General features: G+C 40.2%; 2 protein-coding genes across 5 annotated transcripts in view; one reads left to right on the top strand and one right to left on the bottom strand.

Moving 5' to 3' along the window:
• LOC122482920 (protein NPAT) overlaps positions 1-10556 on the bottom strand; it is a 53211-nt gene extending 42655 nt beyond the window's left edge. Inside the window, 1 exon segment of the mRNA XM_043579254.1 lies at positions 10359-10556. Coding sequence (XP_043435189.1) covers positions 10359-10395 — 37 coding nt within the window. The 5' untranslated portion in view covers positions 10396-10556.
• A 100-nt stretch (positions 10557-10656) lies between these two features.
• Positions 10657-25721, top strand: part of ATM (ATM serine/threonine kinase) — a 130113-nt gene continuing 115048 nt past the window's right edge. For 2 of the 4 annotated variants that reach the window (XM_043579250.1, XM_043579253.1), the window contains exons 1-7: positions 10657-11029; positions 11316-11499; positions 12989-13098; positions 17212-17307; positions 17390-17502; positions 19398-19543; positions 23612-23776. In XM_043579250.1, the coding sequence (XP_043435185.1) occupies positions 17236-17307; positions 17390-17502; positions 19398-19543; positions 23612-23776 (496 nt within the window). In that variant the 5' untranslated portion in view covers positions 10657-11029; positions 11316-11499; positions 12989-13098; positions 17212-17235. Of the gene's footprint in view, positions 11030-11315; positions 13099-17211; positions 17308-17389; positions 17503-19397; positions 19544-23611; positions 23777-25721 lie in introns of all 4 variants that reach the window. The other 2 variants (XM_043579251.1, XM_043579252.1) reach the window with 2 other exon arrangements.

Raw genomic sequence — 25721 nt, forward strand, 5'->3', positions numbered from 1 at the left:
AGAGCAGTGAACATTTCTAATACAAAACTTTAACTTGATAAACCAGTGATGTCTCACAATACTAGTAGTGCATGACAATGAATGTCATGTGATCACAACTGAGTCAATGGTTCTCGAAATTCACTTTGAAATACAAGTGCTTTGGATTACAAGCATGTTTCCGAAATGAATTCTGCTCAACAAACCAAGGTTTTACTATAATTCCATTTATATAAAATGTCCAGAATAGGCAAATCCACAGAGACAAAAGGAAATTAGTGGTTGCTAGAGGATGGGGGGGATGGGGCAAGTGGGAGTGACTGTTAACGGGTTTGGGGTTTCTTTCTGGGATGACAGAAACATTCTGGAATTAACATAGTGATGATGGTTGCACAACATTGTGAATATACTGAAAACCACTGAATTCTACATGTTGTGGTACATGAAACTCAAAGTAAAAATGTAATCTTTAATTCTTAATATGTTATATGAAGTTCTACTTGTTTTCCATCCCAATTTCTTCTTGAGACTTGTGTCATTCCATCTCTCTCAGACTAACTGGTCTCTCAATTGTGCAAATTCATGAATGTTCTGATATCAAGGCCATTGTAAATGTCATTCCTGTTGCTTGGGCAGCTTATCCTTTCTTAGTCTAGCTAATTCCAACTCATTTTTCAGGTCTAGGGTAACTACCACTTACTCAGAGACTCTTTTTTGGCATGTATTATACTCCTCTTATCAGATACTTTTGTAGTAGACTCATCTCAGTGCTAGTACAGTACTCAAGTATTTAACTACCAATGCAATTATTTAGGTCTCTTCCAACTTTAAAATTATAAGGTTCTACTCTTCTCACCTGGAACTGTGTCTTTAACCAGGCCCTCCAAGTCAAAAAAGTAGCAAGAGTGCCTATGAAGTCATTATATATGAAGGTTATAAAAGGAAAGAGCCAGAAAACTGTCATCCCATTTTAGGAAATGGCCTAATTGGGATCTGGGAACCAATTCACCACTTTCTACTTACAGGTGATGAATCAGTTTTCCAACCTTTTGTTAACTAATGCTACAGGAAGAAACAAATAAATATACCAATAAAAACCCCAAAGATATGTCCTTTGGAGTATGGGAGGACATTTAGAAACAGAAGAAACCTTTTATCTCATATATTACTACTTCAATATCTCTATCACTGAAGATGTGAAATCACCTCAAATAGGAAAGCAGATCAAGGATAAATGGCTATTTTTTCCTTTTTTATTTTTTACAAATAAAGAGCTCAAATATAAACCCTTATAATTCTACAGCCAGCTGAGAAGTTATCATTTTTATGAAGGTTTGCTTTTTGAGTTACATTATTTGTAGTAAGTCAGCTGCTACTAGGATTTCATGAATACAGAAGTTTAAAATATGTTAAGAACCACTGGAGTCACTCTGGAATCAGGGCAGGTGGAGCTTTTTATATGCTTCAGAATTTAAACTGAAGATAAACAATTTCTTTCCATGGTAGAGTTTCAAAACTTCTAATCACCCAGATGTATTCATAACCACTTGAGACTTCTAACAGGTGGTGGTGTGAAATCTAATTCCTTAAAGTGGATTTACTTTTCTGCAGACCAAACATTCTCAAAAGAACAACATAGCCTTAAGGGGATGAAAATTGGTACAGAGGCAGCAAGGGAACAAAGAAAATACCACTGTTTTTATGCATAAGTCACAGACATACATACACTATGTAAATAGTGTACTTGTGACATTAAAATATTTGGAAATTGGGGGGGGGGGAGTCTAAAAATACTCCTTAAGGGTATGATAATGAAGTAAGGTTGAGAAATACCTCCCTAAACACAATGCAGTAACAGAAGTAACCTTTCTCAGAATAATATGATCACTTGTGGTAGCATATGCTGGCCAAGGAATGGTTACAGATCAGACAGTTTATGGCTTATCATAAGACATTACACTTCAGTATACACTTCAGAAAAGGCTTTGTTAAAAGACTAAGTTACTTCTATAAAAAATGTTCAAAAATTACAATGCATCTTAAAATATCTAAGATATTTATCTTTGGCTCTTAGAAACATGTCCAAGTTTGGGCAATCTAGAGTTCCCACTTTAGATTAGATTTAATGTGTTCTGCTTTACTTTTTAAAAATGAAAACAAACAGCTAAAGTTAATAAGCTAGTAGTGTAGACAAAATGGAATACTAAAAATAACCCATAAGAATGTAGTAAAAAATGGCACATTTTTGGTTGGAAACAAATGAGACAAACAGAAAACAAATAGTGAGATAGTAAACTCAATTTAGCAACTACTTTTTGGTGTTTACTCAAATGAAATGAAACTCATGTCCACACACAAACTTGTAAGCAAGGTTATAAACATTTTTTAAGTTTGTATAAGCTTTATAAAACTCAAATATGCATCAACTGGTGAACACAGCATATACATTAATAATACATATATTGTTTACACATACACAATACATATTGTATATGTAGCATACACATATACAATAAAATACAGCAAAAAAGAGGGATAGGCTGGATTTTCAGGAAGCTTTCTTTGGAGTAGGGTTTGTTAAAAATTGGGGCGCCTGGGTGGCGCAGTTGGTTAAGCGTCCGACTTCAGCCAGGTCACGATCTCGCGGTCAGTGAGTTCGAGCCCCGCGTCAGGCTCTGGGCTGATGGCTCGGAGCCTGGAGGCTGTTTCCGATTCTGTGTCTCCCTCTCTCTCTGCCCCTCCCCCGTTCATGCTCTGTCTCTCTCTGTCCCAAAAATAAATTAAAAACGTTGAAAAAAAAAATTAAAAATTGAACGAGTTCCTGAATAAATGGATAGCTAAATGAACAAATGAATAAAAATCTATGATAAAGGATGGTCTTTCAGTGTTTTCTGGCATTTAAAAGAAAAGCAGTTTACAGCACACATATATCGTCTTGGGACCTCGCTTTCCACCAATGTATCATAGAGCAAGCAGTTGCTACTTTTCTGGGCCCTTGAGAAGATCAAATAAGATAATAAAATATGGGGTGTCTGGGTGGCTCAGTCAGTTAAGTGTGCAACTCTTGATACTGGCTCAGATTTTAAGATTGAGCCTTGTACTGGGCTTGGTACTTACAGTGCTGAGCCTGCTTGGGATTCTCACTCTCCCTCTCTCTCTCTCTCTGCCACTCCCCCGCTCGCTCGCGCGCTCACTCACTCACACACACACACACCCCCTCTCAAAACAAATTTTAAAAAAGTCCATTAAAAAAGATGTAAAAAAAATATTTAATATGTCTGGCCCATAATCAGAGAAAACTAGTGATGTTTAAAGCTATGATGCATGTGTGCAGGAGTATGGGTACCTAATCCTGAAAATTCAGGCTGAATGGCTTACTTTATTTTATAGCCTGGTTTCCATCTTGTAGCATTATCATCAGTTTACCAGAGAGGGACAAGAGACTTTTCAGCATCCTCCACATGACCCATTTTCTCATGTGTAGGGCTGATTTTGTGCTTGTACAGACAATTTATGCCTTTCCTCAACTCTTATAATTCGAGTTATTAGTCATGACCATAGGATTAACAGTTTATATTGAAAGTGTTCCCAGGGATTCTGTTAGTTCCTTTGGCTTCTACTCAAATTTAACAGAGATTATTAGAATTAGTATTTGCGATTTCACCCAGCTTCAAATATTTTACAGATGCTTAACTCTTAGATCCTTTTATCATTCCAACAGATTTAAACTCCGAGATAAATATTCGTTTGGGAGCTTTTATTTTGTTTTGATAGAAAAACTACCAGAGGAATGTGATTTGAAACTGACTTCTAAATGAGATACTCTCTAGCAATCCAAATATCTGACATGGCCATTATTCCACTGCAAAGCACAGTTTACCCCAGGGAATGTGCTCTCAGAGAAAATTAAAACATAGTTGCCCACATCAAAGCCCATTAAGTCATGAGGTGGCCCTTCAGTAAGTGAGCTTCATTCTGCTGCTGGGCTGCAGGGCACTAGGAGTCCTCCCAGAGACACTGACGAGAGCCTCCTGCCTGCAGATTTCTTTATCCAGGAATCACAGAATTTAGACCTGAGATGGACGTTGGGCTTCCTCAATCTGAAGAAGAAGAAACTGGGCACAGATGACATTAAATGGTTTTTCCAAGATCTGTATCAGGTTACATAGTTAGGAAAAAACCCAAATACCCACAGCATGCTAAAATCCAGATTCTGAGTGGTCCTGAAGGTGGGGTCAATTATTCTAGACTGATGTGATTTGGACACTGGAATCAGAATACCATCTGGGTTGATGACTGCTTCAGATGAAGTAAAAGGATTCTTCAGGGGCGCCTGGCTGGCTCCGCCAGCGCAACATGCAATCCTTGATCTCGTGTTGTTGAGTGACATGTTGGGTGTAGAGATTACTTAAAAATAAAATCTTAAGAAAAAAACACACCAATTCTTTAAAAACAAAACAAAAAACATGCCCAACTTTGGGCGATCCAGATTGGACACTTTAGATTAGACTTGATGTATTTTGCTTTACTTTTGTCTTAAGACTTCCAAAACAATGTGGTAATTGTATTAAGTGCCTACTTCACAGTTTTGACTACTTCAAAGCTTACACATACATATATATACACACACACACACACGCAGACGTATATATACACACATACATATACACACGCATATATATATATATATATAAAACCAGTTATTTGCTTACTAAAAGCTTACTTATCATCATTAAGTACTAGATTGTGACCAATTCTATTAGAATAATAGAAGCTGGGAATGCAAGCTGGTGCAGCCACTCTGGAAAACAGTATGGAGGTTCCTCAAAAAACTAAAAATAGAACTACCCTATGACCCAGCAGTTGCACTACTAGGCATTTATCCAAGGGATACAGATGTACTCTTTCGAAGGGACACGTGCACCCCTAAGTTTATAGCAGCACTATCAACAATAGCCAAAGTATGGAAAGAGCCCAAATGACCATCGATGGATGAATGGATAAGGAAGATGTGGTGTGTGTGTGTGTGTGTGTGTGTATATATATATATATATATACACACATATACACATTGGAGTAGTACTCGGCAATCAAAAAGAATGAAATCTTGCCATCTGCAACTATGTGGATGGAACTGGAGGGTATTATGCTAAGTGAAATTAAGTCAGAGAAAGACAAAAATCATACGACTTCACGCATATGAGGACTTAAAGAGACAAAACAGATGAGCATAAGGGAAGGAAAACAAAAATATAAAAACAGGTAGGGGGACAAAGCATGAGAGACTCATAAAAATGGAGAACAAACAGAGGGTTACTGGAGGGGTTATGGGGGGGGGGATGGGCTAAATGGGTAAGGGGCACTGAGGAACCTACTCCTGAAATCATTGTTGCACCAGATGCTAATTTGGATGTAAATTAAAAAAATTAAATAAAACAAAAACTCACAGAACTGAGAACGAGTGATTTCCACTGTACGTAAAATTTTCATTTAGGGGCGCCTGGGTGGCTCAGTCGGTTAAACGTCCGACTTCAGCTCAGGTCACGATCTCACGGTCCGTGAGTTCGAGCCCTGCGTCGGGCTCTGGGCTGATGGCTCAGAGCCTGGTGCCTGCTTCCGATTCTGTGTCTCTCTCTCTCTCTGCCCCTCCCCCGTTCATGCTCTGTCTCTCTGTCTCAAAAATAAATAAAACGTTAAAAAAAACTTAAAAAAATTTTTTTCATTTAATAAAAAATTGTAAAAAAAAAATAGTGTAAGTTTTAGGTATAAATTATTCCAAATGTCAAAATTTACAATGAAAATACAAAATAGGGGTCAAAGATCTTATTATAATACATATAATTACTCTTTAATTAACATTAGTGATTATTTTTTACTTCTAAAGACAGCTTTTATGTAAACTTATTTTCAAAGATGTACAAAAGGTAAGAAAGCATGCCTGAGTTTCCTTTTTTCTTAATATAATACTGTCTTCAGCCTGCTTTTCAGTGGAGGGAGTAATGAGTAACAAAACAGACCAAACGGGAAATATAACTAGAAAAGAGAAGGAAAGATAAAATCCTAATTATACCTAGAGTATTAAAATTTTAGACTCATGGCAAGAGTCGATCTTCTTTCATTCTATTTATGGAGAAAGAAAGGTGCCTCATGAAGAAAGCAAGAGATCTCAAAACCCCCGACTTGAAAATAACTCCTTCACATTTTTTTAAAAAACTGTTTTATTTCTGATAGGGAGAGACAGAATGCAAGCAGGGGAGGGGCAGAGAGGGAAACACAGAATCTAAAGCAGGCTCCTGGCTCTGAGCTGTCAGACAGAGCCCGTCACAGGGCTCGAACTCACCAACCACGAGATCGTGACCTGAGCCCAACCTGAGCTTAACTGACTGAACCACCCAGGTGCCCCAATCTCCGACATATAATACTTTTCCAGAAATTATCCAATTATTTAATGATTAATGATATTTTAAATATGTAAGTGATTCTGGGACGCCTGGGTGGCTCAGTCGGTTGACCATCTGACTTCAGCTCAGGTCATGATCTTACGGTCCATGGGTTCAGGCCCCGCATTGGGCTCTGTGCTGACAGCTCAGAGCCTGGAGCCTGCTTCAGATTCTGTGCCTCCCTCTCTCTCTGCCCCTCCCCGACTCACACGCTCTCTTTCTCTGCCTCTCAAAAATAAAGAAAACTAATAAAAAAAAATTAAAAAAAAAAAAGTGATCCTTGGGAAGACTTAACTTACTAATGTAACTAGATTCACAAATAACAAGTTTCTGTCTATAAAAAAGTTATCTAAAAGGACCCAAAAGATACATATGCAAGTAACTGTAATACAAAGAAAAGGTAGTAACACAATAGGAGTTACTTCCTGAGGGGATGGGGCTAGAGAAAGTATTACTAGACTTGGGGAAAATTATGACTATCACAAAGAAGATGTTGAGTCTCAAAGGACGGTTGGGGAATCCCCAACAAAGCTGATGAAAAGCATGTATGGAGAACATGCCCAATTTGGAGGAAGCACAACGTATATGAAAGAGAACAGCTGGAGATACAACTGAAAAGACAGAATGAGTAAGGATCATAAAAAGCTGTAAATGTCAGCAATGACATATTATTATGAATAATATGAATAAACACAATCTGAATAAAAACAGAAAACATGGGTAAATGACATCAGTAGGCAAAAAGGACTGTTACGATCACAGTTGCACGTTTGTAAATATTTATCAAGTATTTATAATGTCTTAGCTATATACAGGTGAATAGGATCAGTGGCTCTTGACCTTCCAGGAGTGTGTCAATTCTGGTTCTGTTTGCTTTCAATCTCTTCTTCCTCTTTCTCTGCTGCGAAAGATAGGAAACCTGACCCCACGCAATGTTTCCTAGGCTCCAGGTCAGCTGGCTTCTAGCTGCATCCAAACAATGCGAAGCACTGGTGGGGGACTGGAGGGCAACTGGAAGAAGCCATATTGTTTTCTCTCACTTCTTCTTTACCTTGGCAGAATATCCTCTGTGACAACTGCTCCCTCACCAGACAAGTTTACCTTCCATCTTCTCCAGAGAGAACCCAGCCTCTGGATTGCTTCATCTCTCCTTGTCCTCCTGATTATCATAGTGGCTTCCTGCTGAGGCTACTCTGAGTCTGTTCACATAAGCTGCTTGTCTTCTTAGTTCTTCTATCACCAGTGTAACCAATTCTCTCATTAAATCCCTTCCCTTTAAATACTCACATTGGTTTTAAGTTTTCCTGAACGGACTCTCAATCATATAGAAAGGAACAAACCTACTGACAAATCCAAAAACAGTTCTGGATCCTATACCCATAAAAGTGCCCAACTGTACATAAATCTTTACAGACAGTTTTGGGGGGCTTCCAAGAACCCTCGAAGCTGGTCTTATTAATCTCTGATCAAAAATACCAAGGACAGAAAGGCAACTTTCAATTTGGGAATATGAAAAACTACAGGTCGATGATGGTGATGGTTACAGAACAATGTAAATGTACTCAATGCCACAAGACCATACACTTAAAAATGGCTCAAGTGTTGTATATATTTATATTATGTACATTTCATAAACGTAAGTAAATACGGCATTAGATGGAACGTCAGGTGGGGTCTAGGAAAAGTATTTGGGGGGCAGGAGGGGCACATGCGTAAGGGTAAAAGAAAAAAACCACAACCCTAATTATGTGAACTCTAAAGGGAGAACTTGTCTATTCTTAGCATTTAGCACAGTGTCCGATACTAAGCAAAGATTTGCTTACAGAACATTATGAATAAAAGGAACAAAAAGGGAGCTGCTGAAAAAGGTGCTTTGTACTGAAAGAAGAATCATGAGGAAATAATGAAACTATTACTATTTTAGGCTTCTACGCTTTGTAATTATGGACCACCAGGTGCTAACATAACTTCATGATACATAATACTAAGTGAGAAGAGTACGAATGGGTGTGGGTGGGGAGACTTTCTTTTCTTTTGTATTACACTACACTCTTTTGCCCAACTTTAAATTTTGGTAAGTGCATACGTTTTTCAACTTTTAGAATAGGAGGTGTAATGTAAATGCTTTAGGCAGACTTGCTCAATAGTAAATATCAATAGCAAGACTATTTGAGAAGCCACGAAAGAGGTCCAAAAGAAGGCATGGGGGGCGGGCATATTAAGTAGGACTGGCGGCAATTAAATTGGAATGTGAATGACAAAGAATTTTAGGAAAAGAAACAATTAATTTGGAGTTTTTATCCATTAAAAAAACTAGGAAGTCAAGCAGAGCAGATGGCTTGTGGAGAACACAAGTAGGTGTGAATTATTCCAGTTAGAAAATCATATTGCTTTCAGACCGGTTGTTTTTAGCTGGGGGTGATTTTGCCCTCCAGGGAACATACTGGCAATATTTAGAGACATTTGTTAAATGTCATAAGTGGGTGGGGGTGGGACTGAGGTCTTACTGGCATCTATCCATACATGCCAGGTATCTAAACATCTCACAATGCACAGGACAGCTCCCCATAATAAATAATTACCTGGCGCCAAAAGTCAATATCGAACAAGGTGAGAAACCCTGTTAAGGACTTCTATAGTTACATAAAATCCGGTGCATTAACCAAATTGCCAAAACTCAAAAATTCATAACCAAATGATACACCTTCAAGAAAAAACAAAGTATGTCAATATTATCTTCAACACCATGAAAGTCTACTTCAGGTTATGAGGTTTACCATAAACCTCATAAATGTAACTAACAATCACAAGATAGCCAGCTTTTTCTCACAGATAGAGATGGAGGCTAACTACTGATAAGTTCTCATAAAGTGGACAAAACAGTAACCAAACATTAGCAAAAATACCAGTTTAAGCTTATGTCACTAGTTTCTCCAAAAACGGGCCGTGGAACCGTTAAGTCTCTCCTGTTTCCTGCAAAACGTGCTCATCAAAAGCCCCGTGCACGAAGACCTGTTTTTCTGGGCAGGGTTGAGTATTTAAAAAAGTAAGACTAATGGGATTTTCTAACAATAAGGTAACAATAGCAACTACTGTGGACACGACGGGAAATTTCATCACAGATGTTTACCATTTACTTTCAGGGGTGTCGCGTATGAGGTCTGCAAACCACTGGCTCGGGATCTGAGGGTTTGAGCTTCCTACAGATCTGGTGCTCAGCAGCACGACCCTCTCCATTCTTTTGGGAACAAACAACAACAAAACCCGTTTCCCACAGAAACAATACGCCCTGACAACAGGCCCGCTGAACCGACCGTCCTCAAATGGAGGAAAACACTAACCATCAGAGCTAGAAAACGTTCAACTGGAAGGCATTTCCTCTGCGAAATTGCTCGCCCGTCCTGTTTTAGAACATGCAGCTGGCATTTCAGACCTCGGTGCCGGACGACTAACTGCGGGGAGGGAGGGTGAGGGATGGGGAGGCAAGATCACCCCCGTTCGCCCCACATTCGTAGTTCTAAGGGCGAGGGACGAATAGGGCGTCGGGAAGGTCTTTCTGCACGACCGGGTGGCTCAGGGACGTCCTCATTTTTCCTAATTAGAACGTGGGTCCGTCCGTCTCGTCCACAAGGCTCCTTGCAGGGGTCCCAACGAAGCTTGCAGGCCCGGCTCCCCCTCCGAATCCAGGCCTCAGGTGTTCCGCCTGGGCTTCTCCTGGGCCCTCCCCTCGCCACGCAGCCTCCGGGGAGCGCAGCATCCACACAAAGAGGCTTAAGCGGTCTGAGAGCCCGGCTGGGGGAGAACGGCCGCCGGTCAGAACTTGCAAACGCGGAGGCAAAGCCCCAGAGCCTCCCCGCCCCGGGAGAACCTCTGGCCCCAAAGGTCGTTCCGTCCTGCTCTGCCTGGCCCACTAACTGTCCCTGCCGCGCCTGCACTCACCCAGAACCAGCCGCGCAATGTCCGAAGGTAACAGCATGACCGAAGCCGCAGCAGGAACCGCAATAGGAGACGAGACTCAGGTGAAAGCCCACACACCGACAGCTCCTGCGCCGCATCTCCCGGTTCCAGTGGCGGCACCGAACCCGCGGCAATTTGGCCCGCCTCTTTCGCCCCACGTCCGCCAATCGCTTCCGCCGGAGAAAGAAAGGCGCCGAAATGAAACCCGCCTCCGTTCCCGTCGGAACTGTCGTCACTTCCGTCCTCGCGTTAGAAGGGGTGGGGCTGAAGGCGGCGAGGAGGTGGGATGCAAGCGCCGGAGCCCAAGTCGGAGGGCGAGCGGAGAGCTCAAGTTCGCATGCTATTGGCGGGCGACGCGCAGGCGCGTTCGTTCAGACGAGCCGAATGTTTTGAGGGGAGCGAGGGCAGGAGGCGGGGAGCGTGCGGGGGTCGTCGCGCATGGGCAGACCGTGCCCGCTTCTGGGTCACCCTGACTTCTTCCTCCGGAGACCCAGGCTGTGCGGGCACGCCGCGTTTGAACCGGAAGCGGGAATAGTGGGGGTCTACTCGGCTGGAGCCGCTGTGGACGCGGGGAAAGGCGAGTGGAGCGGGATTTAGGCTGCAGCCGCCGCCTCCGCTTTGGAAAATTGCACTCTGGCCGTTCGAGTGCAGCGGTAGGTGCGCGGCGAGCAGGCAGCGGCTTCTGCGTGGGGGTACTTGAGGGGCTTCCAAGCCATTCTGTGCCAGCCCCCTGATGGCCGGTCTACCCTGCTGCTCTCTAGAGGGGTATTATTCCGCGCTGCACTTTTCTCCCGCTCTCTCTGCGGTCCCGTAGCGGACTTAGCGGAGTTAATAGCCGGGACTCTTCTGCCAAATGCCGCGTGCGCGTCCCCTTTCTCTGTCCCCGTATGGACCAGCTGTAACTAAATGACTAATCATGCCCCCCCCCTTCTTTATTAGATTTGATCTACGAGCATCTGTTGAGGTTTAAACTAGATTGGCGTGCGTTGGAGCGCGGAGTGTGTAATTACTTTTGCTGGAGCTGGAATTCTGGCTGACATCTGCAGCCGCGCTGTACAGTCTCCCTTGTGATTATTCTGGCCTGTGGTGAGCACTCAAGAGCGTTCGCTGCTGTTCTTGCCGGGTACCGAGAAATTTTAGACTTTTTTTTTTTTTTTTTTTTTTTTTTTTTTAAAGAGTGGCAGAGGGAGAGTGAGGATCCCAAGCCGGCTCCAAGCTCAGCGCTGGGCTGGATCGGACGACCCTGGGATCATGACCTAAAAAGAAATCGAGCGCCCCATGCTCAAAGGACCGAGCCACCCGTGTGCCCCGCTAGGCACAGACAGTAAAAGGACCCTTAGAGCTCAGGGGGATAATCTGAGAGAGAACTGTGACGGCAGAGGAGCAAATGAGGTTGTGTGGTAAGACCTCCAATTGTTCAGTTGCCCCCGGAGGGGTATGGTAGGTGCCTTGCAGACAAGGAGAAATGCATGTAAAGGCATAAAGTGTGGAAGGTTTCAGAAGCTCAAGGGTGAGGTCTGGCGTGGAATGAAAGATGTGGGCATTTTCAGCATGGTGGGGTCTTAGGGATGGATGCTCAACCCTGGGAGAGCATAGGTTGAGAAGTAAGGACACAAAGATCCTCTTGCAGGTGTGGGTGGAAGAAGAACCAGCAAAAAAGATTAAGGAAACAAAGGGAATAATGATAATTGGTAGCAATGGTTGGGCATTTGCTGTGTTCCAGGCACTGTGTTAAACACGCGCATGCACTCTTACAAAACCTTTGAAGTAGGCACCCTTACAATACCTTTGGTATTGTTTTTTATTTTATCGTTGACAGAACTGACGTTAGAGGAAATAGCTATCTTGCTCAGGCTTATACAGTTTGTAAATGGCAGGACGAGGATTTGAACCAGTATGATCTAAGTACAGAGCCCACACTATTACACCGGGAAAGAATGGCATGCCAAGGGCAGAATTGTATGCAGGAAGATGAGGTGTAGGTATCATTGTCAAATTCTGTAAAGGGACCAACTTGATGGAGATCTAAAAAGGGACATTGGATTTGCCATTTCAGAGGCTGTTGCTTAGGAAATGTGTATTGTTTAACTGCTTGTTGGTAGTGGAATGTAGATAGTTCTGGATGAATGTATTAATCAAATTCTACCTGATCTGTTGACTCTCTTGCTGTAGCTGACTGCTTTGTAATTCTTTGGTTTTCTTTCACTTCCTCCAACATACCATGCACTTTTCCATTTTAAGACCTTTTGGTGATACTAGTCTCCGCTGAAATGTTGGCCCTCTAGCTGTTTCATTGATTGGTACCCGTTCAGATCTTGGCTTTGTTGTAACCTCTGCTGGGATGTGTTCCCTGGCACCTTATCAAAAGTGATCTTCTCCATTGTTATTGTATATTGTGTTTCCTTTGAGTCATTTATCAGTTTGGAATTATACATTGATTTTTCAGTGTACTCGTTTGTCGTCACTCTCCCTCACCACTTCTGACTCCACAAGGGTAGGATTTGTGTCTCTTACCCGTAACATAGTACCTCGAACACAGTAGTTGCTCAGTAAATGTTGCATGTATCAGTGATTGAACATTTCCTGATTGAACTGTTGTGTTTTCTTGAAAGTAATCCATTTTTGGGAAACGGAAGAGAGAAAAATAGAAAGAAGCCAGCAGAAAAATCACAGCTTTAAAAAAGAAAATTTGAGGGCTACATCTTCCTGGAAGTGTCACGTGGTCAGTAAACATGTGATTTTTTTTTTTTTACATTACAAACAACATGTTTTGCATATCTAGAAATAAATGTGCCTACCTTTATGGTTCTTTGGATATTGCTAAGGTGTTTTCATTGGTTACAATCCCAGTTTTGTTTTCCATATTGACTCACTCCAAGAGGGTTTTAAGCTAAGAGTGAGTAAGAAGGGGGAAGAGTCCTAGATAAAATTGTGAGGAATGGAAATGAAAATAGCATGAACATGGAAATAATAGTTGTTTTCCTCGAGAAGTTTACGACCAAACAAATAAGACTGTCAAGTAAATAACATCCTGTAATCCACAGCAGTGTAGAGGAGGTTGTACTAGGGATAAAAGAGTGAACAACCAATGAATAAAAATGAAGAAGTGACTTAGACTTTTCTACCAGTGAAATAGGTAGGCTCATTAGGTAGTGTGCCTTCACTGGATGTTAAAAGAGTGTTGAAATAATTTTGTAGGAGAGATTTCTTTGTACGAAGATTGGACGTGTTCTCTCAGTTCCGGTTTTAAGATCCTGTGAGTGAAATAGCAGCAGGGAAACATACTTGATCTTTAAAGAATGAGTAGAATTTATGTGAATGCATGGGTAAAGGACACCCCCCCCTTGCCTCTTGAGATAGGTAATACACACAAAAAAGTACATATTTTCTTTGTAAATATTTATAGTCTAACAAAAATGAAGCTTCTTTGTAAAGTGACTCAAAATTAATGACACGAAATGCTTTTCTTATATGAGTTCTTTTAAAGGTTATCAGAGGTAGGCTTGATTATGTTCAAAAACCTAAGAGGAGAGCTACAGCAATGGCATTCAAGCCCAGTAAGATGTAGTTGATTTTTGACTTTTGCAAGGGATATCTCTGTAGTATTTTTTTTTTAATTTTTTTTAACATTTATTTATTTTTGAGAGACAGACAGAGACAGAGCATGAGCAGGGGAGGGGCAGAGAGAGAGGGAGACACAGAATCCAAATCAAGCTCCAGGCTCTGAGCTGTCAGCACAGCTAAGCATCTGACTTCAGCTCAGGTCATGATCTCACTGTCTGTGAGTTCAAGCCCCACATCAGGCTCTGTGCTGACAGCTCAGAGCCTGGAGCCTACTTGAGATTATGTGTCTCCCTCTCTCTCTGCCCCAACCCCACTCATGCTCTGTCTCTCAAAAATAAATAAACGTTAAAAACAATTTTTTTTTTTAAATGAGAACCATCAAGCCAGTTGAGACTTAAGTGCTAGGCAAGGTTTGCCAGCTCTGATAACCTCCTAGCTATCAATTCCAGAGCACAGCAAATTAAACTTTTGGCTCAACAAATGACACATCACTACATATAAGAAAGAGTGCTGCTGTTAAAGTGCTAAATCCTTGGGTGCCCTTTTCCTTGTTCTTGACCTGTCTTCTGTTTATCTTTTACGTTTTAATAGAAATATCATATACATGGAAAATCCGATAGACTCCACCAAAAGTCTGCTAGAACTGATACATGAATTTAGCAAAGTTGCAGGATACAAAGTCAATGTATAGAAATCAGTTGCATTCTTATACTCTAATAATGAAGCAACAGAAAGACAAATAAAGAAACTGATCCCATTCACAATTGCACCAAGAAGCATAAAATACCTAGGGATAAATCTAACCAAAGATGGAAAAGATCTGTATGCTGAAAACTATAGAACGCTTATGAAGGAAATCGAAGAAGATATAAAGAAATGGAAAAACATTCCGTGCTCATGGATTGGAAGAATAAATATTGTCAAAATGTCAATACTACCCAAAGCTATCTACACATTCAATGCAATCCCACTCAAAATTGCACCAGCATTCTTCTCGAAACTAGAACAAGCAATCCTAAAATTCATATAGAACCGCAAAAGTCCCGGAATAGCCAAAGTAATTTTGAAGAAGGAGGCATCACAATCCCAGACTTTAGCCTCTACTTTAGCCTCTACTACAAAGCTTTAATCAGCAAGACAGCATGGTATGGGCACAAAAACACACACACAGACCAATGGAATAGAATAGAAACCCCAGAACTAGACCCACAAACGTATGGCCAACTCATCTTTGACAAAGCAGGAAGGAACATCCAATGGAAAAAAGACAGTCTCTTTAACAAATGGTGCTGGGAGAACTGGACAGCAACAGGCAGAAGATTGAAACTAGACCACTTTCTCACACCATTCACAAAAATAAACTCAAAATGGTTAAAGGACCTGAATGTGAGACAGGAAACCATCAAAACCCTAGAGAAGAAAGCAGGAAAAGACCTCTCTGACCTCAGCCATAGCAATTTCTTACTTGACACATCCCCAAAGGCAAGGGAATTAAAAGCAAAAATGAACTACTGGCACCTTATGAAGATAAAAAGCTTCTGCACAGCAAAGGAAACAACCAACAAAACTAAAAGGCAACCAATGGAATGGGAAAAGATATTTGCAAATGACATATCGGGCAAAGGGCTAGTATCCAAAATCTATAAAGAGCTCACCAAACTCCACACCCAAAAAACAAATAACCCAGTGAAGAGATGGGCAGAAAACATGAATAGACACTTCTTTAAAGAAGACATCCAGATGGCCAACAGGCACATGAAAAGATGCTCAACGTCGCTCCTTATCAGGGAAATACAAATCAAAACCACACTGAGATATCACCTCACGCCAGTCAGAGTGGCCAAAATGAACAAATCAGGAGACTATAGATGCTGGAGAGGATGTGGAGAAATGGGAACCCTCTTGCACTGTTGGTGGGAATGCAAATTGGCACAGCCACTCTGGAAAACAGTGTGGAGGTTCCTCAAAAAATTAAAAATAGACCTACCCTATGACCCAGCAATAGCACTGCTAGGAATTTACCCAAGGGATGCAGGAGTACTGATGCATAGAGGCACTTGTACCCCAATGTTTATAGCAGCACTCTCAACAATAGCCAAATTATGGAAAGAGCCTAAATGTCCATCAACTGGTGAATGGATAAAGAAATTGTGGTTTATATACACAACAGAGTACTACGTAGCAATGAGAAAGAATGAAATATGGCCTTTTGTAGCAACGTGGATGGAACTGGAGAGTGTGATGTTAAGTGAAATAAGCCATACAGAGAAAGACAGATATCATATGTTTTCACTCTTATGTGGATTCTGAGAAACTTAACAGAAACCCATGGGGGAGGGGAAGGAAAAAAAAAAAGAGGTTAGAGTGGGAGAGAGCCAAAGCATAAGAGACTCTTAAAAACAACAAACTGAGGGTTGATGGGTGGTGGGAGGGAGGGGAGGGTGGGTGATGGGTATTGAGGAGGGCACCTTTTGGGATGAGCACTGGGTGTTGTATGGAAACCAATTTGACAATAAATTTCATATATTGAAAAAAAATAGAAGTATCATGTCTCCTAGAAAAGGTCTCAGGGACGCCTGGGTGGCTCACTTGGCTAAGTGTCTGACTTCAGCTCAGGTCATGATCTCACAGCTCCTGAGTTCGAGCCCCATGTTGGCTTCTGTGCTGACAGCTCAGATCCTGAATCCTGCTTCGGATTCTATGTCTCCCTCTCTCTGCCCCTCCCCTGCTCATGCCCTGTCTCTGTCTCTCAAACATAAACAAAATCATTAACAAAAAAATAAAAAAAAAAGAAAAGTTCTCAGAACAATAAGTTACATGTTTTCTATTTTTATCCCACTGCTGCACACAAGTTTACATGTTTGAAGCTTTGTTTTGATATATTTTTTTTTTAATTTTTTTTTCAACGTTTATTTATTTTTGGGACAGAGAGAGACAGAGCATGAGCGGGGGAGGGGCAGAGAGAGAGGGAGACACAGAATCGGAAACAGGCTCCAGGCTCTGAGCCATCAGCCCAGAGCCTGACGCGGGGCTCGAACTCACGGACCGTGAGATCGTGACCTGGCTGAAGTCGGACGCTTAACCGACTGCGCCACCCAGGCGCCCCTGTTTTGATATATTTTAAGAAAATCTCACTTGAACATGGAAACGTTAAGAAAAACCACTGTATGTTGAGCACATTATATCTCTAGTTGTATAGTTTGACCTGCCTATGTATTAATACCACAATCCGAAGGTCTAAAATAATTTTGCATGTACGTATTTTTTACAGTGACGTTTTCTGAAATTCTGAACCATGAGTCTAGCACTTAACGATCTGCTTATTTGCTGTCGTCAATTGGAACACGATAGAGCTACAGAACGAAGGGTAGTAAATTCCTGAAATTTTATCTTTCCTTGTAGCAGGTGTGTGATTGGCAACCCATTACCATGTTGTTCTTCATTTTCAGAAAGAAGTTGAGAAATTTAAGCGCCTTATCCGGGATCCTGAAACCGTTCAACATTTAGATCGACATTCAGATTCCAAACAAGGGAAATACTTGAATTGGGATGCTGTTTTTAGGTATTCCATTCTCATTTCATTTTAGCGTCTTTATTTTTTGCTTTCATTTTTATTTGTTGTGATATTTTTGTGTATGTAGGTGTTACTTTGCTCCCTATATACAGTTGTGCTTTGTATATAAAATTGGTGCTTAATATTCATCTGAAACATAAGTTTTAAAGGATGTTCATGTAGAAAAAGTTACATTTTTTAAGTCATTTGATCAATAAAAGGTGTTAGACATATCTCACTCAAGATTAGAGAAAATTCTGGGGTGCCTGGGTGGCTCAGTATGTCGAGCGTCTGTTTCTCAGTTTCAGCTCAGGTCATGATCTCACACTTCATGAATTTGAGCCCCATGTCAGGCTCTGCGCTATGCAGATTTAGTTGATTTTTGACTTTGGTGAAATCCTCTTTCTTTGCTGTTTCCTACTTGGTGCTTTCTCTCTCAAGAAAATAAATAAATGAATGAATGAATGAATGAATGAATGAATGAAAAGATTAGAGAAAATTCCTTTCATACTAGTTAGTTCAAAAGTCTTTATTTCTAATTCGAGAATAAAATTAAGTTATAAAAAGTACTTTATTATTTTTGCATCTTTTAAAGCTTGTTTATTTATTTTGAGAGAAAGAGAGAGAGCACGCAGGAGGGTGAGGGACAGAGAGAAAGGGAGAGGGAGAGAATTCCAGGCAGGCTTCTCACTGTTAGTGCTTGTGGAGTTTGATACCAGGCTTGAACCCACGAACTGTGAGATCATGACCTGAGCTGAAACCAAGGGCCGGATGTTCGGCTGACTGAGTCCCACCCGCACCCCTGTTATTTTTACATCTATATTGCTCTAAGTAACTGCCATATGTTAAATTTTAACAATAACAAACAAAATTCAGGATTCAGGCATTGGAAAGACAGAATTGATTAGTGGACTGGAATGGCAGACAGAATTGATGCTTTTTTACATTAAAATGTAATTTTTAACTGTGAAGTCTGTAACCAGAAATAGATCGTAAGACTTAGGGCACATGAGTGAAATATTTTCAATTAAAAGAGAATACTGGGAAACATGAAACAACATTTTCAGTCAAGGAAGTTGTTAGTATTTAGAAAGAACACTTTTATTTTTACTGTGTATTTGGTACTGGAATGACTTACAGATTTCAATGCAGATAACCTGAAAAATGCATGCTTCTCTTCCTCTGGTTAGTTTATTTCAAATACCACAACTATAGTTATTATCTAAAGATGACTTTTGCGTAAACTGTTCAGATAGGTCAGAGATGCACTTGGCACTTTCAGCTAATCATGAATATTTTCTAGGCCGCCTTTATTCCAAAGGTAGAAGTGTTACCAACTGCTTAGGAAAGGTGTGGGTTGTACAGAATAACAGGCAATAAAGAATCAAGAGCCCTAAAACCATTGTAAGCTTTTAATAATAAGGTGAGAAAGCAAGCAGGAAAGCAATAGAAAATCACGGAGGCTCCAGATCCAGACCAGACTTTAAGCGGGTGTGGTGGGGCTTAGGCCTTGAAAGAGAAAATTGTTTTATTTAGCTGGTACATTGATGGCACATTGTGGCTTGTTCTCTGTATAATGGCATAAGGACTTTTTAGAATTGTTGCAATAATTTTTTTTTTAATGTTTATTTTTGAGAGAGACAGTGTGAGTGGCGGGGGGGGGGTGGGGGGTGGGGGGTGGGGGGCATGCGCAGAGAGAGTTGGAGACATAGAATCCGAAGCGGGCTCCAGGCTCTGAGCTGTCAGCACAGAGCCCGATGTGGGGCTCGAATTCACGAGCTATGAGATCATGACCCAAGCCGCAGTCAGCCGTCCAACCAACTTAGCCACCCAGGCGCCCTGAACTGTTGTAATAATTTAAGCATTTAATGAGTTTTCTGAGATTCTACTTTGTTTTCTTGAAGATTTTTACAGAAATATGTTCAAAAAGAAACAGAATGTCTGAGAACAGCAAAAGCAGGTGTATCAGCCTCAACACAAGCCACCAGGCAGAAAAAGATGCAAGAAATTAGTAGTCTGGTCAAATACTTCATCAAATGTGCAAATAAAAGTAAGTGCTGTTGTTAGTTGTAACGAGCTGGTTTGTTAAGAGTTACTGTGGCCTGAGTCTGGTTGGAATGTGTTGAGGTAATAGTTGATGCTAACTCTAATCTCTAGTACATATCGTGGTTTTTAATACTATAGATTTAACTATTTGGATGAATTTATGCAAGCATGGAATGGTAGTGCCTGGATTCAAAGATTAAAAATTACTATTCCAGCTGCCCATTCTTCTTCTTGGACCCCCTCTATTTGTTCTTAGCACTTAGGTGGCCTTAATGATGAACATAACCTTTTGAGGCTTTTTTTTTGCTATCTTTGAATAGCTTTAATAGTAGTAAAAACTTGTCTCCCTTTGTTATTTGTTGCTTCTGCCTTCTCAGGTAATAAAGACACATCCCAATAAATTTTTTCAAAATGGTATCCTTTGAGGTATTTGAAGTTAGCCATGACATTTTCTCTGAGGCTTTTTCTCTAAGCTAAACAGATAAACTTCCTTCAGCTCGTATGACCTAGTATTTGTGTCAGTCTCTTCTGAATTTTCTTCAATTTAATTCTATCTCAAAGTGTGGGACTCAATTATAGGTATGTTCTGATTGGTACAGAGCAGTGCAGGACTCGTATATCTTTTATTCTATACTTGTAACTCATTTTGAGATCACAGTGGCTTTCTTGGCAGTCAAAACCCACCCTTGTAACTATAACTGTGCCTTCTATTGATTAAAAAAGAAAATAACTGATTTTTTTGCTTCTGTTGAGCCACATATTTCCATTTTGAACTGATGCGGTGGATGCTTTAAAGAGTTCATATTTTTGGATCAAAACACAGGATCCTTGTAGGCTCATGTAAAGAAATGGGCTTCATACAATCCTGAAAACTAGAAGCAGAAATGTTTGTGTACAGACTCTTGGGCTTAAACTCTGTTCACTCTTCAAAGATGTGGCTTTGTTGGGAATGCAAGCTGGTGCAGCCACTCTGGAAAACAGAATGGAGGTTCCTTAAAAAACTGAAAATAGAACTACCCTACGACCCAGCAGTTGCACTACTATGCATTTATCTAAGGGATACAGGTGTGCTGTTTCGAAGGGACACGTGCACCCCAGTGTTTACGCAGCACTATCAACAATAGCCAAAGTATGAAAAGAGCCCAAATGTCCAACGAAGGATGAATGGATAAAGAAGATGTGGTGTGTGTGTATATATATATACACACACACATACACAATGGAGTATTACTCAGCAATCAAAAAGAATGAAATCTTGCCATTTGCAACACTGTGGATGGAACTAGAGGGTATTATGCTAAGTGAAATTAGTCAGAGAAAGACAAAAATCATACGACTTCACTCATATGAGGACTTGAAGAGACAAAACAGATGAGCATAAGGGAAGGGAAACAAAAATAATATAAAAACAGGGAGGGGGACAAAACAGAAGAGACTCATAAATATGGAGAACAAACTGAGGGTTACTGGAGGGGTTGTGGGAGGGGGGAGGGCTAAATGGGTTAAAGGGCACTAAGGAATCTCCTAAATCGTTGCGCTATGTGCTAACTAATTTGGATGTAAACTGAAAACAAAAATAAATTTTAAAAAATGTGGCTTTGCGATACCAAGTTTAGTTTAAGAATCAGAAAAGCCATTGAGTCACTGTATTTTGGACACCTGAAAGAAATATGACACTGTAGGCTATCTTGGAGTTAAAATAAGGAACTTAGTAAAATAAAAAGAATCAGAAAAGGCCAGTGTTGGTAAACGTTATTAAGTAGAAGGATACAGATGGCTAGCAAATGATATTTTAGAATGGTGGTATGAGACTTGAGTCTAAAAAGTGGTGGTTTAGGAGAAATTTATTTTTCCAGCTCTGAGATGCCAGTTGTGTGGATAGGGGCAAGCCCATGTCAGGGACTCCAGCATGGACAGAGGAAAGCTACACTGAAATACTCTGCACCTGCTTTTGCCCTGTAGGATAGCCCTGCATTTATTAAAATTTGATTTCTTGGCTACTGACATTGGGTTCTTAATAGATTTTAATTTGTACTTAGAGAGTAAGGAGAGAATGATACCCAAGCCCATTTGTAACCCCTCAGAAAAGTTTGCAGCATGTAATTTTTCATTAGAGTGAAAAGACCTTTAGTCACAAAATTAACAGTGGACATCACATTTGAAAATGTGTGAAAGTATCAATATTTTGTTTACAGGAAAGAGTAGATAAAATTATCAATATAAGATCATTTAAATGGTTGAAAAGTGGTTGTTTTCATTTGAAGCTTCCTTTTCTTTCAGGTTTAACTTTGAATTTTTTAAAAAAGTTTATTTATTTTTGAAGGGGAGAGATGGGGGGGGTTGAGTGAGGGAGGGGTAGAGAGAGAGAGGAAGTCACAGAATCTGAAACAGGCCCCAGGTTCCGAGCTGTCACCACAGAGCCTTATGCGGAGCTCGAACTCGTGACCTCATGTGCCCTGAGATCAAGACCTGATCTGAAGTCTGATGCTTAACTGATTGAGCCACCCAGGTTCCCCAGTTTCAGGTTTAACTTTGTAACTTAAATGTCTTTAACCTCAGAACAAAGGTAGGGTGTTACTATTATGTCTTCTCACTTCTTTGTGTTTTTCAAAGAGGTGAGAGAATTGATGGGAATTGAAACACATGTGCAGACTTTGCCAGACTTAGCACTGGTATTCAAAGTGTGACGAAAGAAACAGATTGAAAAAACACATTTGGGAAGGAACCAATAAGCATTTGTTCATTCTTTTATGTAGGCATTTATCTGCTTCTGCACAAAGCACATTTGTAAAATGTTAAGTTCTATGAGGTTCCTTAAATCCTTTTCAGCCAACTTAGTTGTCCTCTGGAGGCAGATTTTTTTAGAAAAGAATGTCAGCATAATTCTTGAGGCCTTTCTCACATTTGGCAGAGGAAGGAAATATGTTGGGACTAAGACCATAGGGAAATGTGACTTCATCCTGACATAAATTTATGCAGTTAATAAATGTTTACTAAGCAAACACTATTTAGGACAGTTACTGGGTTGTGTAGCAATATAGAGATTAATTAATTCCTTAGGAATGTTACAACAGACGTTATGGATAAGAAAATGATACAAGGACCATAAGAGAAAGATACACAGGGTGTTAAAGCAGAGGATCGTGGGATTGTGCATTTCATGATTGGCCAGAGATGCCTAAAATTGTAATATAGGCCACAAGTGAAAATAGTACTCCGATTATGTCAGTGTGTATTTATTTACCGTAGTTTGATGGTTGTCACCATATGAAAATGCTGAACTAGAATATGATCAGATACGTATGATTTGCGACCTGCTGATAGCTTATAACAAAAAAATGTTAATGTGTGGTTTTAAGATTGTTAATGTTGAAATAGGATAAAATTTTAGCCGCAACATCAGTGTGATTTGCTGAAAATAGGAAACAGTTTTTAAATATCCTTTTGTTAAGAGTATATCCTTTAGTACTGAATTTTTGGGACCTCTAGTAAATAAAAGAGGAAATATTACTGCCTTACATACTTACATGCCATACATGCTGTTGTAGGATTTGAAAGTAATTTGATTTTTAGTGTAAATATCTTCCTTACAATCTCAAGTTATTCTAATGAATTCGTTCTTTTTAAAAAGTACCAAGAAACGTTGGATCATTTTAGGTCTAATTCCAGAAGTTGTGAATTATTAAGGATAGGATGAATGATTGTTTTTGCTATATATTCCCCTAGAGATCAGCAAACTTCTTTTGTCAAGGGACCAGACTGTAAACGTTTTTGACTTTTTAGGCTCTCTAGTCTGTCTCAGTTATTGAGCTCTGCTGTTGTGGCATAAAAGTAGCTGTAGACAATGCAGAAATGAATGGATGTGGCTGTGGCCCCGTAAAGCTTTATTTCCCAAAACGGGCAGCTGGCTGCATTTTGCCCATGGGCCATAGTTTGCTGCTCCCTGCTCTGTGAGAAAGAGATTAATAGTAATTTCCCACATGGAATTATTTATATAGTTGTACTTCCAGGTGTTCTTATTTGTCTTAAGATTTATACGTTTTTATTTACTTGCTTGTTTATTTTTAAATAGGAGCACCCAGACTAAAATGTCAAGAACTCTTGAATTACATCATGGATACGGTGAAAGATTCGTTTAATGGTACTGTTTATGGAGCCGACTGCAGCAACATACTGCTCAAGGATATTCTTTCAGTGAGAAAATACTGGTGTGAAATAACTCAGCAACAGTGGCTAGGTATGTTTTGAAGTTTGTTATTTTTGAATTTTTTCTGTGAAATGAAATGTCACTAAAAGGCTGGTCAGAATCTGTATCCCCCAAATGACCTGGCCGTTTAACAGTATCCTGGTAAAATGAAATGATTACAGAATCCAACACCTAGTTTCATTTTTTAAGGACTTCCGAAGTTATTGTCTCTATCATAGATAACGAGTTACAGAATTGAAAGAAGCCATACCTTTCCTCAAGAACTTGACAGGCCAGTGGCAGGAAAAAACCAAGTAAACCAAAAATTCTAACACACTATGACATAGATATGTTTGGAAGCCGTGACTTCACAGATCAATGACACCCAAACCCCACCATGATTAAAGTACAAAGAAGAAAACCAGTAGGGAGAGGTGTTGTAGAAGTGAAAGCAACAGAGTTTCAGGTTGGAAGGGGGATGACGTTTTAAGTGTGGCGGAAATGATAAAACACATAAGAATCCACTGGATTAGGCTTGTAGCAGGTCACTTGTAAGGTAGCGCACATCACGAATAGCACAGGATGTACAGGCCCCAGTGACTACAAGATAAGGAGAGTGGGTGCCAGGGAGGAATCGAGTGTTTTTGACAGCCTGTAGGTGAAAGTTAGTAGAGACCACAAAGGAAGGAAGTTAGGGTCAGAGACTGAAACATTTGAGTTTATTGATTTCAGAGGTGGAGCATTTTCATTGCTGAGTGGGTTCAGTGGGTGAGAATGGGATTTGGCTTTAGTGAAGCCACTCTAAGCCATGTCAGAGTCGTCTAACACAACCACCTCTGAAAATCTAAAAGCTCGGTATTTTTCATTGTAAGTATTCAAGATAAATTTTGCTGACTACCTGAAAAGATGTTTGTCTGTATTATTTGTCGTCAGTTTCTCGTTTCAAAATGAGATAAATGTGGATGGTAAAACCATGACCTGATCAGTGCTCTGCATTATACTCTACTGTTCCCACATGAAGGAAAGCCTTCTGAGCTGCTGTATTAATTTCTTAGATGTCATCTGGGGCCTCTCTTGTTCTGGACATAAGGGAGGCTGTGTCCCAAATCCGACCCTCAACAAGTCATATAGAGAATAGGCTAGTGATATCCAGGATACTGTGACACCTCTCTATGACCAAAGTGGTCCATCCTAAGTATTCAGAGGGTTTGTGTATCTTAGATTATTACATGTAACCACAGGTCTCACTGAAACAAAGGTGGTCCTTCCTGTAGCATCCTAAGTATGGTTCCATTATCTGGCATGTTCTCTGAAACGCTCTTTTTATTTTTAAGCATACTACTTTCACTTCTCACTATCTGCCCCTTGGTTGAATTGTTTTTCTAGTTAGCTCCCTCCTCTGATGAGAACTTGCTTCTCTAATGAGGACTTTGCTCAAGAAGTGAAGTTCATGTTCAGAACCATCTTTAATAGTGATGTTGATGGAGCCCATGGTTAGGGATGAGACTTTTTAGAGGGAGAGTTTTGAGGAGATGAGAAGATGGCCTGAAGCCATCCAGCATTTTCATACAAAGTTTGGAATCAGTTTGTTGATTTCTACAAAAAACCCTGCTGGGATTTTGGTAGGGATTGCACGGACTCTACTGAACAATTAAGGAAGAATAGACTTCTTAACCATGTAGAGTCTTCTAATCCATGAACATGATGTATTTCTTTGTTTAGGTCTTTGTTTTTGTTGTTGTAGTTGTTGTTGTTCTCTTCCAAATTTTTATTTAAATTCAAGTTAGTTAATACATAGCGTTAGTATTGATTTCAAAAGTAGAATTTAGTGGTTTATCACTTATATACAACACCCAGTGCTCATTGTAATAGGTCTTTTTTGATGTAAAGAAGTCAATGTTTTATGATTATCAGCATACAGGATTTGTATATTTTTATTAGATTTATATAGCAATAGTTTATATATTGTATAATGTTAAAGTTTTCAACTTCTGTA

Source organism: Prionailurus bengalensis, chromosome D1 (genome assembly GCF_016509475.1).
Source record: "Prionailurus bengalensis isolate Pbe53 chromosome D1, Fcat_Pben_1.1_paternal_pri, whole genome shotgun sequence".
NCBI classification, from domain to species: Eukaryota; Metazoa; Chordata; class Mammalia; order Carnivora; family Felidae; genus Prionailurus; species Prionailurus bengalensis.